Raw genomic sequence first — 14,330 nt, forward strand, 5'->3', positions numbered from 1 at the left:
CTTTCTGCACTATAGTGGTGGTGATGATGATGGATTATGACCACTTGGAGGTGCTGCCCAGCCACTAATGCTTTACTGAAGAGGCACAGCAGGGTTGAAATATCTCTGCAGATATTTTGCAAGCGTGAAACTGACATCAATAAGTCCTCTAAGCGAAGCATAATTTTTACATTCATTTATTAACCTTCAAAATACAACACAGGAGGACAATGATGATCTGTGTAGATACCAATCTGTAGGACAGAGAGCGGAAGACCATGCGTATAAATTTCATCTCTAACTATGTAAAATCATGACTTTTATATTGGTTGATGTACCGTTGTGATATTAATGGGGGTGTATTTTAGCATTTAGGCTGACTAAACGCGTGAGTGTTCTTTGGGCATAAATAAAGAAGTGTCAATACTTGTCATCCTGTATTACTGGAACTGTGCGAATCAAGAATGTTCTTTGGTCTCAGTGAAGTTTTATATTTAGATGTTACTTTCACATAATATCACTTTACAAATAAAAAGCCAAAAGTAACTCAGACATTTTCCATTTGAAAAACACACCTTCATATTTATTCATAGTGAGTTTTACAAGATAAGATACCTCATATAGTATATACAAAATCTCAAAATATATCAAAAGAGATAATAATACATTTATCTTTCTGTAAAACCTGCATCTTGTCATAAAACAGGCCAGCTACTTTGGTCTGCCTCTTAGGTGCTTCTTGTGAAAGGGGATATTTATAAGCCAGGGTGTGAGGTTATTTTGAAAGAGATGCATGTGCCAAGCACGTATAGGTTACCTATGTAAACGAATGCCTCTGCACCTGTAAAGATATGCAGTGTATGCAAGGACCTCTATGTGCGTATGTGTGTATGTGCACATTTATGACTCTGTTAGGCCACTTCATCAGAACCTTTATACATAAGTTGTTAATAATGCACAAATACAACTGGGTATTTGACTTTTTCTGTTCTCCATCAAAAACGATTTATAAAATGTTTATGCTGTCTTGTCAAATCTTTATAACTCTACTAGAATCATACTTAATTTTTCCTTTATTGCCATGAAAACACAACCAAGGTAGTGTATACTGTAATACTAGTGGTCAGGGACATTTTTAACTGTGACATAAACAAAACAATCCTTTATATTATCAAGGAGGTCCTCAAGATGCAGCAAACTTTCTCTGTCCAGCAGTAATAGCATGAAAGTCCCAGTGTTGCATACTGGCAAAATCCTTGCTTGTGCTCCTTGTGGGTTACTGGAGTTTCATACAGCTGTGTGGTACGCATTCAGCCTGTTCCTCCAGCTCAGGGCAGGGGGTCCCAGCATTGGCCGGCCGCAAAAGGATGTAACGTGTACGGTGGCGAACACCACCTCTGGAGCAGGGACCCAGACACAAACCCCATGAAGACCAGAGAGACACTTCACAGTCCAGTGGTGTCACTGTGTTGACAGGAGAGAGATGTTTGTGAGAGTGATGTGCAAAGAATGTAATATTACAGTACTTTTAGTGCTACAGTATTAGTTGTTTATTAGAAATTTGCTGTACGTTTTGTTATTTAGTTTTGTTGTTTGGATAATTAAAGCACAGATACGTATTCAAGTCCAAAATAAAAATATTATTAAAAAAATAATTATAGTACTGAGATGACATTTAAAAACATAGTATGACAGTATATATAAAGATTAGTACATATTTTGCCTTCTTGTTCAGCTTGTTCAATCCGTATTGTTTGGCCAGTTTAGTTTGTTGTTGATATGGACTATAAGATATTTGCATGAGTCCACAACAATTTTCTCTCCCAGGGTGGTGAATGGGACGGTGATCTTTCTCCTCCTCCCACAGTCCAACACTTCTGATTCATTGATGTTAAGCTTTAAGCATTGTTGCTGCATGGCTCTATAAAGCTCTCTATCAGATGTCTATACTACTATACTATATATAATGTTATCTTTATTAATGCAGCCAACACTTACATTTGGAGGAGCCAGGTTCCTGAGTTGTAAACAGGAACGGTGCCAGTATAGTCCCTAGTGGTGCACCGGTGCTGTTTATCACTACTTTAGATATTCATTAGATGGATATTAGGAATTAGGATCAACTTTAATACAATACAAATTACCATAATAACTGTCTTTTACATCTTTTCAATCACCTTCTGGTTTAAACTGTGGCCATTCAAGGCTTAATGTTTGGGTACCGCTATGCAGAGAGTCATTTGTTCTTACCTGAGAAGTGCTGGGGATTGATAGAGTTTGGCAGAATATGATTAGACATTGGGGTTTGACGGTCAGGTGTTCTGCTCTGTCGATGGAGCTTGATGCTGGCAATAGGTGGAAGCTCCTTTAAGCGAGGATAGTAGAAGGAGTTGGCTGGATGGTTTGGCACCTGAGATGTGATCTGAACATGTCAGCACAGAAGAGTCAGAAATGTTTCATCTGAAGAGCCAGTAGATCGTCAACACAAGTTTAAATACACAACAACCCACTTTGAAACACACACACACAGAAATGACAGATATGACATTATGTAAGAGCAGCCAAGCAATGATTCAAGTGCAGACAGCTAAGAATGATGGCCTATTCCCATGCTGCAAAACCTATTTTAATAAGACAAGATGCATTTATCTTGTTTTGTCTCACTGGGAAACGAATGCACACGACTACGTTAATGAGTGAATTTATGAATGAATGCTAGTTTTTTTACTTGTAAACACTGTCAGAGCTCACCTTTGTGATGTTTTCTCGGGGGCTGGTGGGAAAGTTAGGAGAGGAAAAAGTGAATCCACTGTCTGTCCCTGCATCAAAAGGATGAAGGTCAATGGTAACTTCCTGTTTCCATTGGCTGCCCTCACAAAGGTTTAGGCTGTCCACACCGACAAACCAATCAGGACTGGGGATCACCTTCACCATCAGGGACAGCTGGCAATCAGAGACAGGGAACTGTCAGGTTACTTAAGCATTTAGCTCAAAGCCATGTTGTGCACAAGAACAGTCTAAGCCATAAATTCAAATTATTTTGTATGTGTTGTTTGTAAATATTGTCCTCATCATGAAGACATGTCATAATACATCCGTCCACCCATTATCCTAAATGCAGGGTCCCAGAGGCGGGGCACACCCTGAACCCTTCATGTCTTAATTTTAATTTTAATCTGAAGTTCCACACAAAAAAATTATACACAGAAGGACTCTGGGCAGAATGTGTGCACACATGCGTGCATCCACTTAGTTTCCCTTGCAGGATTAGACTGTGTCTGCTGTGTGATGGATGTTTCCCGAGAGCTGGTGACTTCATACAGGAAGTGGCCTGGGGGTTAGCACATGCTGAAAATGCCTCCACGCTTGCAGCCTGATATTCGAGGACCTGGCCTAAGCTGCGATGGCTCAGGGTATGATGGGTGGGCTTGGACAGCTTCAGATGGAAAGGGTGGGCGGGTGCGAGTCTGATAGACTCCTGGATGGACAAGTGCTGGAACAGACTTCAAAACAATTGAGTAGGCAGACCAGACCACTAGGGACAAGAGGCAGGTAGTGTCAGCGTGAAGCATGAGGTCTGTTTCTTGCCTGTGACGCATGGCAAGAAAAAGAGAAACCAAATCTGAAGCAGCTCTGTTGATTTTCAGCGTCTGCTGATCACCTACTTGGATTCTTCTTTTCTTTCCTCCTCTGCTGACATCCCATCTCCTCTTAAACAACATTTTTTTATATCCACTTGGCCACACATAAAGGATACGTGTTGAGGGGTATCCCCCGTCACTGCCTTGATCAGGACATGGTGGTTTGCAATATAACGACACAGACAGACAGTTAGTCAAAGCTCCCATGATCCTTCTCACTTTTATTCCATCACAGTAAATCTTCCACAGAGCTCTGGAGAGAATGAGTTGTCCAAGAAAGCATGCAAACCAGTCTGGCAGCGCAAACACCTGAAAGTTGTTGTTTCATTTTTCAGTGCAGTTGGATCGTAACGGAATTTATTTGGTGTTACCGGTCTGGTTTGAATTTACACATTTAACAGCAAAAACACGAGGCTTGTGGATATGGAGATAGAAGTGTGTTTCTGACTGTTTTGGTTGGTGGGCAAGAGGAAGATGTTGAAATTTTAATACATACAAGAGAGATAAACAGACCAATCTTAAAAAAAAGCAGCAACAGACTCCATTCCTAGACAACAAGCCACTGTGAGTACTCATGAAAAATGCCCTCTGACAGAAATATAGATGATTTTCAGGGACTCTCGTGTTTAAGAAACATAATAACTAAATAAATAACAAATGTAGGTCACTAAACTTCGTTCAAACTCTCATTCACCAGCTGCAAACTCTAGGCTTTAAACCTAAAGGACCTTTTATGTAATACTTGGTACATAGCACCACACCTTTTTCCACAATGCCACACTTTATTCTTATCTAAAATGCTTTGCCTTTGTTTAAGCCTCAAACACAATGCAACCCCAACCTTTGCTCTCAAAGTCACTCACTGTTGAGTTATAGCTTACTGTAGGTGGAAGTGGTTGCAGCCCTGTAAGAGGGCTCCTTATTTACCAGCCTTGAATGTGGGAGAATAAACGGCTTCCGAAATATGTATCTTCCACAGTTATTTGTTTTATTGTAATATTTGCTTTTGTGCTTCCCTGAACAGTGTTTCTTTTCAGAACTGCAGCAGAAGGATCATAACACATTGAGGAAATGTTTTACTAAAAGATATCATGGAAAATATCTACTTGATTTGGCTGGGCCAGACTGCTTACGCTTCATAGATTCAGCAGAATGCAGTTTTGCACAAAACAAAACTGTGGATACTGTCTGACTCTCTGCTGTCACGCAAGAAGGATTACTTACAAGGCTGGTGAGGAAAATTGATTCCAACAAGCAATAACTCAGTACTTATGAGAATGTGGGTATATGATATTATTATTGCAGACCTAATATGGTCTATTTATCTACTTATTTAAAAAAAATACCTTGACCTTTAAAAACACTTCAACTATTTACTTGAAGAAATTGATACCATTCTCAAATATGAAGCTACTGGTTAGTTTGACATTAAGATTACAATAATAGCCAGGCTACATCCAACAAAAATAAAACTTAATCTTATGCTAAGCTAAATTAAAATAGCTTCATATTTACCATATATACATATGAGTGGTTTCAACTTTCTCATCTAACTTTCTGCCAAAAGGGAATACATAAATTGTCAAACTATTCATTTACTAAACTTCGTCCTGAGCTCACACAGTTCAGTGGGACAGCAGACGGAGCACAGACCACTCAGGATGGATGTGGGCGTTTGTGGCTGCAGGTCTCCAGCACTCAGGCTAAACATAGTGTGACTGGATAGTGGAAAAAAGAGTGGATGGACGACATAATGGGAAGGCCCAGGTCACCCAGTGACTGAATAGGTGCAGACGGTTTGTGTGACTTACTGTGTCTGAGCATGTCTGTGCTGTTATGAATGACTTTTTGCCTTTTATTCGTGCCTACCAGTGAGTTCCGGGGTTGCATGAGCAACTCGGTGGAGCTGTGCCCAATGCCATTTGGGATACCGGCTGTTCGGTACATGGCGCCAACTGTGCGTCTCTTCCTGGCCTCCTTTGCTGCCTTCATCAGCTCCACTGTCACCCCGAGTTCAGCAAAGTTCTGTACTCCTGGACTGGCTGGAGCACCCTCTGCCCATAGCCGAAAATGGCGATTATGGCTGACCGCTAAAAGAAATACAAGAAAGGAGAATGGGGCAAGATACTTATTCACTGGAATGCATATCACTGTCAGTGAAGTACCACAGAGCCTCAGCCAGACGATGAGATCATTCCTACCATGGAGCCTTATGTATTTCTACGGCTGCCTTCTACTTCCTGCACTTAAACGGATAATTCTGAAGAAATTGCCCACATGCTTACAGTATCTTGGGCATTATTATAGGGTAATAGCCATATCTTGTCTACATCTATGACAAATAAAACCACAATACAGGCAGGAGCTGCCAGGAGAAAGGTCAGGATCTCAGAGTTGGCAGCCAGATGGTGGACAAAAAAAATTATTAAAATGATTTTGAAAACCCTATTTGATACTTTTTCTTACCCTCTGGGCCAACAGAACCATTTGCTTCACATTCTCATATTTAGGTCTGATTACCTATGAAATCTGTTGAGAATCAAGGGACTGATTTAGGTTCAACTGCTTGTACCACAGGTTCTGGAGCGCTGTACTTAAACCCACTGAGCCACTGGCCTGGGCTAGTGGTTATAAGGGCAGAGTAAGGTTAGCCAGAAACACGCTGACAAATGCTCTGAAGGTTCTGCCTTACCTCACTTTTCAGAGTGGCGTACACAACCATGCATTTACACTTAAACACTTTTGACACATGTATTAACGCACACACCACATCAAGCCGCACACATAACCTGTGCAGCACACTTCACACACTATCTTGTTTCTCCCCAAACTGCCATTACTTATGCCCTTGATTACATTTCCATTCTGACAAAATTCCCACAAGCGTCAAATCCTGGGAACTTGATAACATGTCATTGTTAAAGCCCCACTAATATGTTAAACCCCACTTCCCATCATTTCTAAATGGTTCATGATTTATTTTTCTTTCTTTTTTGGGCAATGACAAACTCTGTTCCTTTTTTCCTCGGCCAGTGTCCCCGGTCCCTTGTACCCTGGTCTCCACAATAAAGCAATACAAAGGCAATGCAGGGCTCCAAAACCCTCAGCAGGTTTTGTCTTTCTTTGTGCTGTGACAAACTCCATTCCTAGAGTTCTTTTTGTGCCGTACCAGCAGACCTTCAACCCAATGGGGCCCTTGTGTTTTTCTTTTCTTGTGACAAAGCCCATTCCTTGTCTCCCATCCACCAGTACCATTGCCAAGGGACATTAAAAGCCATTATGGGTGTGTCAAAATCCCCAGTGCCTGTCTCTATATGGAGTAAGTAGGGCATCATCCTCTAAAAGAGCAGCACTGGGAGAGCTGGAAGCCAGACAAAGCCAAGGTCACCACAGACAGTGATGCACAAGTGCAGTCTAACATGCACATACATCTGCCATCCATCGTTGCCCAATGGCTTGGGGGAGGAAAACAAAATAGAGGGTCCTGAATTGTTTCTTCTAATCCTCCTCCTGGCTCTGAGGTAAACCATCATCACCCACCTTCACCAACCCCAAAACCTCGACTCCCATCTTCACCGCCAACACTGTGGTTAACCAGCGGAAATGTGGGACGTAGAGTAGGACCGGGATGAAGAAATGGAGAAATATTAAAGATGCTGCTAGACAGACGTTAGAGAACCGGACAAAAAAAAAAAACATCTGGTAGCATTTAAACTGTCTTTCTTATTGCTCTTTGCTGCTTTGCTCATTAACATCTCTCACCCCCGAGTCTGCCAGCGTAACACACTGCTGTATCTCACTGTGGTCACCATATCTGTCCTTTTAATAGTTTCCCTTTTACGCATCTGTGAACATTGACTGCTGGAGTTCAAATAATAACTAGTTAACTAATAACTGAGTGCTGAAGTAATGGTCCATGGATTATCAGGCACTAGAGACATACATTTTCCACAAGAAATGATTTTCTAATAAGCTTTTTTTTTTTTTGGCCCTGGCCGTCTGACTCACCTATGAGTTTGGACCACTGCGCAGGGGGCCGGAACAGTGGATACTGCTTGGGGAAGGCCTGTGGGCTCCAGTGACCTGTAAAGACCAGGATGTATGAAGCAGGACCCTTGGCTGTGCATCCAGTCCCATTGAGTGGTCGCAGAGGCCCAGCAAAAGCCAGGCAGAGCTTCAGCAGCACAACGAGCAACGACTGCAGCCAACCATGGGTCAGGTGCTCTGGTGACATCATCTGAAAGAAACTGAGAGATGAAAAATGGTTGTGTGAGTTTGTTAGAGATGTTTGTTGAGAGGTTTCCTGACAATTGTGCAAAAAATGTTGCTCCTATCCCTAACTTTTCATGAATATTATAAAATGTGTGGCGCATTCAAGTCTCTCAGAGGTACTTTGGCATTCAGTCTTTGTCCATAGTGAAGCAAATGAAAAGCTCCAAACATTAGCATTTAGGAAACCCAACCCAGATAATGCTGGAAATAAGTAGGAAAATTCAACATCCCTGCCCTCACATCACAACACTTCCATTTTTATCTAAGACCAGAACTTAGTTGAACCCACTGACCCTCAAGGCTTCACTTTAAAAAGTCCTCCTATTCCTTTGGGTTAGGCTGAGCACGTTGGTCAAGAGCCAGTCTGTGGCTACACAGCAGAATCATTCATTGCTGTCATGATAATATCTGCCACAAACGCCTCCCTAAAATAAAACAACATGGATGACATCCCTGAGGATATCCTGTCTGCTTTGCTGCTCTACTGACCTCACTGACTGACCATCCACTGACCACCGGCTGCTGAGTCAGGCTCACACTCTATAAAGGCAGAGAAAAGAAGTGCACGTGCACGATAAATCGTGTACCTGAGCTGAACTCTCCAACGCTGTTGTCACCAGGATTTTTTTATTTTTTACAAAGCTCCAGGAGACTAATGTAAATCAGAGTCATGCTTGTTCCTCCTGCCCCAGAGCTCTCTGCCCTCCTTTCCTGCAAACACATCCTTCCAGCTCATCCTCCTCTCCACCTACTCCACCCATATGCTCACTTCATCTCTGCTCTCCGACCCAACTGCGTCTATGTCTGGCAGAATGAAAATGACAGAACAGCCACCAGACAAACTCTGACATGTGAGTGAATGTGCACATGCAGGAGGCACATCTTGATCTTAACAAGAAACTAAATCTAGAATCGCGTTTTGAAGGCCACACTAACGTGTCATTTTTAAATATTCCTGAAAACCATTTTAAATACTGCAATGTAATAAAACCAATAAACAACTAAATAAATGTATGATGTCTTGCATATGTCTAAAATGTTTTTGTCCAACAATAGAAGTTCTTTTAAGTGCTCTGTAAAGAAGCGATGTTACGTCACCAATTTTGGATTTCATTGTTGTTGTCTTATGCTTGTTGTGGCTGCAGACCTATGTAGACTTTCTATGGATTACTATACAATAACTAAGACTCTAAGCAGCTGCACTATGCACACAGATAAATTTGGGTCGACTAGCAAGCGTGCATGCGAACGCACACACCACGGGCGCACATCACACTCATGTCATGCTGCACATTGTCCCTGAAGTCTATTTCCGGAGGTCAGATTGTATTACTCTGCCAATATAGCTGCAAAACTCCAACTCTGACACTTTTCTAACCGCAGGCTTGTGGGTCACTGAGTGTTTTATCAATTCTCTGTCTCCATTAAATGTATATTAACCACTGCGCAGTTTAACAGCCCGCCATAAAAATGCCTTGTGCATGGTGAAACACAGCAGCTTTGATCTCACTGCTCAGTCATGTGATTTTCTCACTGGCTGCACCTTCGCTTCTCCGCAGGAGGCAGACACGGTTCCAGGCTGAGATGCTTAACTGTGCAACTAGTTCCAAAAAGTTACTTTCTTTTGGAAAAGTCACATAATAATCTTATTTTCAGACTGATAATACGTACTGCGGGTTGGGGTTAATGGAAGTTCACCACCTGGAGCTGGAGATTTTTCACATCACTATGTGATTTTAACTGCTACTGTCTTGGCGGTCTTCTCGAAACTATCTTTACCGTCTTGTGTTTAGAAAAGCGGGTGAGACTGGTCACAGGCTGTTGCAAAGATTTACTTGTTTTTACGTCTCTTCGAGTCCCACGTTCCAGACGAGCCCTCACTTTTAACTGGAAACTCACAAGATGTGTCTTAATGGTACATGACTGTATGTTTCTGATTAAATGTAAGGCCAGTTTTAGGCTGTTGGTCATTGTTGTCATAACAACCACTAATCAGATGGCGTTATTACACACTGAGACCATAGTTCACTACATCCCTCGACCTCTTTCCTGAATGAGTCCCAGTGACACTATAACGCACTACAGAGACATTTCTTGAATTCCCACACAGACACACTGAACATAATCAGGGGTCAACGCACAGACCTGCTACTGTCTGACGTCAGCTGCTGCTCATGAAAACAAATGCATTTATTTATGCTGACAGAGGCACACACTCATTTCCGGTTGACATAAAGTTTACACTCACACCGCAGACCTGCTCTGATTAGCCAGCGTAGACAGACCCAGCACTTCTCTGTCAGGCACAAGACACAATAAAACGAGAGGACGTGGCGCGGAACCAAATGCAGCGGCTGCCGCCCCATGGGCACCTTTACCGTGTAATTACAGCTGCCTCATGCAGAGATAATACCCACATTCACCTCAGCTCATGTGCGCAGACATGTAGGCACACGCACGGATTCATGCAAACAGCGGGAGGTAGGTGCTCTTTTCACAAGGAGATGGCAAAGTGCTAATCTGGTGTTTGCAGAGGTGGGATGAGAGAAAAGAGAATTGAATGATCTCCTGGACATGCTCATGTGTAATGTGCAGCTATCTGGTCCATTTGTCCTTCATGCAGAAACAGAGGAACACAAACACACCAGGTCATTGATGTATCACAACAGGAGGTCAGAATCTTGACTCTGTCTCATGCAGGAGGGTGAGGAATCATGTCCAGTATGGACAGTAGAGAAAAGTCAGACGACATTGGTTTGTCTCTATAACGCCACATGAAATAAAGGCGCGGGTGGATGGACAGAGCATAGACACTGTACCGACAAACTTAAAGGAGGAAGTTGTCTAAACAGCCAGTAGGTTTGCTTCAGGGATAAGCACGAACACCTCTGTAGCACAAAAGATGCAACTCAGCAAAAAAGACATTTGAAAGAGAGCATTTAAAAAAGAAAGTCTTCTACTCTACCACTTGTATTTCTACAAAATGATGCTTTGTTATAGATTAAACCTCTCAGAAGTGCATAAGAAGTCAAAGTTGCCTCCACCCTGAACTGCTGCAGCATTTAAATGCTGTGCACAAGTTAACGCATCAGTCATAAAAACCCCAGAACAACTGTATGATAAAATGAAACTGTCACTATTCAGTAGTTGTGCTGTCAGTAATTATATGATGCAAGTACTCGACCTCGGAACTGCTTCTGTATTTCTGTAAACTTACATCTCCTAAACTTACTTGATGCTTCTGCTCCGGTTGACTCAAACACACTACACCATCCCAAGAGAAAGACAAAGCTCACTATATTGAATCTCCTGTGGATAAAAAGATGTTAACGCTGTCAGACTCCTGACCCCGCAGAGGATGAATGGAGACTCAGCGTGTGTGTCCTACCTGTGTTGGATCTGTCAGTGACGGAGAGAAGCCGCAGCAGAATCACTGAGAGGACACAGCTCCACTGTCCGGTGCAGCCCTATCAGCCTTTCTCCCCCTGCCTTTATCTTTCTTTCCAAGTTTCTCCTCCCTTCTCTCCCTCATTGTCATGTCGCCCTCCTCTTTCTTTCTCTTGCTCCCTCTCGCTTTCTCCTCCCCCACCACCTCTTCTCTCCCCCTGCCTCTCCTTGTATGGAAAGGCAGTTACCAGCCTCTATCGCACTCTCTCTCTCTAAACTCAGCACCCTCATTGCTTGAAAGGTAATCACCACCAAATTGGCCTCTCTTAACAAACACCATCAGCATTGTGGATTTTCTTACCTCTGTCCTTCAGACATGGGAGGTGTAGAGTTGCTGGATTAAGGCAGTGGGACGCATACTCATGCAACCTGGAGAACAGGACAGAAGCACATGTTTTAGTTTTTTTATTCCTGTAATTCACCAACTGATTGGACATCACAGAGATTCAAAGGGTTTTAAAATGTTGCCGCATTTTCCCTCAACTTTGAAATAGTTCTTTTTGTCCTGCGGCAGATCCAGCTGTGATCTCAGCCGAGGAAACCCTTTTCCTCCGGTCAGGGTGTACGAATGTGTGTGTGTGTGTGTATCAGAGATGTGTGGTCACCAGTTCGCACAGCTGGTACACACATGGACAACCAGGGAGGTTTGTGCAACAGGCCACCACTCACTTATCAACGTGTCAGGGCTCAGACTAAATGAGGCTGTGTGTTCTTGTGTGTAAGAAGAGTGTTTGTTAAATCTCCAGGAACTTTCGTTACTCTGCTGATTATTATTCATGGCTATGACACTGCAAAGCAGCCAGCCCATATTTCATCAGACAATCTGCTTCACTCACACATGCACACACTGTGGTCGGGGGTGTGGATTACAGGCCGCTTGGATCTGCACTATCAACTTGACCTGGCTAACATCAGCCAGACCTAAAAGACAACTCCGCAAGCGGAGAGGTGCCGGCCACGTCACTGTGAGCACGAAGGGGAGCAAGCAGAGGAAGAAGGGAAGCAGAGTTAGATCTGGATCAAGTAACAATTTGGAATTTGTGTCCAGCAGTCACAAACAAACACGCCCTCTCTCCATCAGTTTACTCTTCCTTCCTTTTATTCCGCCCACATCTGTCTTTCTGTCTCTGTAGTTAAAACTAGGTTACAGGAAAAACCCTAGACTTCCCCCACTGGTGCCCGCAGATTAATGACAGTGAACTCAGCATCCACATTTACTCACATTAATGTGAAACGTCATCGACACACTGTCAAATAAACAGGTGTGCGTATGTGTGAACGAACAAGACAGACACAAAACTACTCAAAACGTGAACTCAAGCTGGCACAAACGCCCAATAGACATTAAAACCAGGCCGTGTGTCTGCAGACCTTGACGGGAACTGATGATTAGTTTGATTGCTAGTACACACACATCACATTTTACTGTTAAACCACGCTCACACACACGCAAAAGGCAGCAATAGAGCAGCACATACAGCGGCAGAACGGCTGCAGGTTGCCTGACTGACGCAAATCTGCAAGATAGCTGAGAGTTTTCTTCCTGTCAATCACGTGCTCACGTCAGTGTTACACAAGCCAAGTGAGTGAAGCAATGAGAGGAAAACCATGAGCTAATCACAGAGTGCTGGGCCGGGGCCATACGAGCTCTGGTGTCTCCGCTTCAACCCCGCAAACCCTCAAGACCCTAAAGACATACGGACAGACAAGAGTAAAGAGGAGCCTTAGGAACAGATGAATAATATTGACTCGGTATCATGTTTCAATATTACTGAAGTCAAATGTGGTTATGAAAGGACAAGGTAGGAATTTTATATTTTTCTTATACTCAAATCCCTTAAAGACTGAAGTTTTTTTTGGAAAATATTATCAGTTGGGACTATTTTCAGCTGGGGATTAATACACATTTTGTCTTGAAGTAAACATTCATGGCACTAGATTAGAACAAGGATATGCTGGATGGATTCTAAACAGCGCTTAGTCATAGTAACAGAACACGTCTACCAGTAAATCCCAATAAAATATATAAGATCTCACCAGAATCATCCCTTAAATAAAAGTCGTGCATGCAGGTCAAATAAAAGATCCACCGCAGTACCTTCTCGAAAAGGAAAACTAAGCTAGTAGAGGCCGAAGGTGATGCAACTATTTAGTAATTCAGTGGCAGAAATAATATCCAATCATTCCAAGGTCAAATATTTATCCACTTAGCTTTGGAGCTGGTAGTACGATCGCTCCAAGTGGGATAGTTCATCTGTCTGAAAACTACCCACCGTCATCCCACACACACACACACACACACACACCATCAGTCAAAGTCTTCTCAAAACAGTTTTATTTTCTTAAAAATAATTCCTCTTTCGTGATCTTTGACTCACTGTGAGCTTTTCTTTTTGTGGGCACTCGAGGTGTGTTTTCCCATCCTGATGAAATCTGTCTTTTTTTGAAATCTGTGTTTTCAAGCCAGACTCCTACTCACCCTCCTTTAAAACTACACAAACAAATACACACTCTGGCTGCCCAGAATGGGGGTATGGTGCAGGGAGAGTAAATCAGGTCTGTTGAAATATTGCTTGAATCCTGGGCCTCCTTCAACTCAACACACGTATACATATGGTGTTATGTAATATGTCTGCCCATTACTTAGACAGACAGTGAGCAGCACAACACATACCACTATGTGTACTGGCCCACAGTTGCACATATCCATAAATTAGAATGGATGGTATGAAAATCATATCAATATGAAAATCATATCAATATAAAAATCATATCAATAGCTACATTTTCTTTCCACCAAATTATTAAAGGGTGCTCAACAGGAGAACTGCTGAATATGTGAGGAAACTGTGTCTTTTTGGCTCTAGAGTCCGCTGCAACAAGTCTGATAAATAGCCTCAAGTGACAACAGCTGAGTCAGTGTTTGTTGGGGCTGATGATGAAAAAAAGCTGGGGGTGTGAAGTTAAAAGGAAGTACGATTACCAGACATC

The 14,330-nt window shown here is 42.6% G+C and overlaps 1 protein-coding gene across 2 annotated transcripts; it reads right to left on the bottom strand.

Annotated features, from left to right (window-relative positions):
- Positions 1-210: 210 nt before the first annotated feature.
- On the bottom strand, positions 211-11,696 carry spon2a (spondin 2a, extracellular matrix protein). Of its 2 annotated transcripts, none has more exons than XM_026357202.1 (6): positions 11,641-11,696; positions 7,629-7,867; positions 5,490-5,710; positions 2,731-2,922; positions 2,230-2,401; positions 211-1,443 (listed from the first exon to the last, which is right to left on the bottom strand). In XM_026357202.1, exons 1-6 carry the CDS (start codon positions 11,655-11,657, stop codon positions 1,256-1,258), a joined length of 1,029 nt encoding a protein of 342 aa, XP_026212987.1. In that variant the 5' UTR covers positions 11,658-11,696; the 3' UTR covers positions 211-1,255. The 2 variants fall into 2 exon arrangements, with proteins under 2 accessions (XP_026212987.1, XP_026212988.1); XM_026357203.1 differs by lacking the exon at positions 11,641-11,696 and adding an exon at positions 11,281-11,398.
- Positions 11,697-14,330: the final 2,634 nt, after the last annotated feature.

Source organism: Anabas testudineus, chromosome 10, assembly GCF_900324465.2.
Source record: "Anabas testudineus chromosome 10, fAnaTes1.2, whole genome shotgun sequence".
NCBI lineage: Eukaryota > Metazoa > Chordata > Actinopteri > Anabantiformes > Anabantidae > Anabas > Anabas testudineus.

Excerpts from the sequence above, each read along its gene's own strand:
- spon2a (XM_026357202.1), bottom strand. Across the intron at positions 2,923-5,489 it reads TGCAACCCCGGAACTCACTG|CTGTCCCTGATGGTGAAGGT; the intron begins GTAGGCACGAAT and ends TCTGATTGCCAG. Across the intron at positions 1,444-2,229 it reads CAATCCCCAGCACTTCTCAG|TGACACCACTGGACTGTGAA; the intron begins GTAAGAACAAAT and ends CTGTCAACACAG.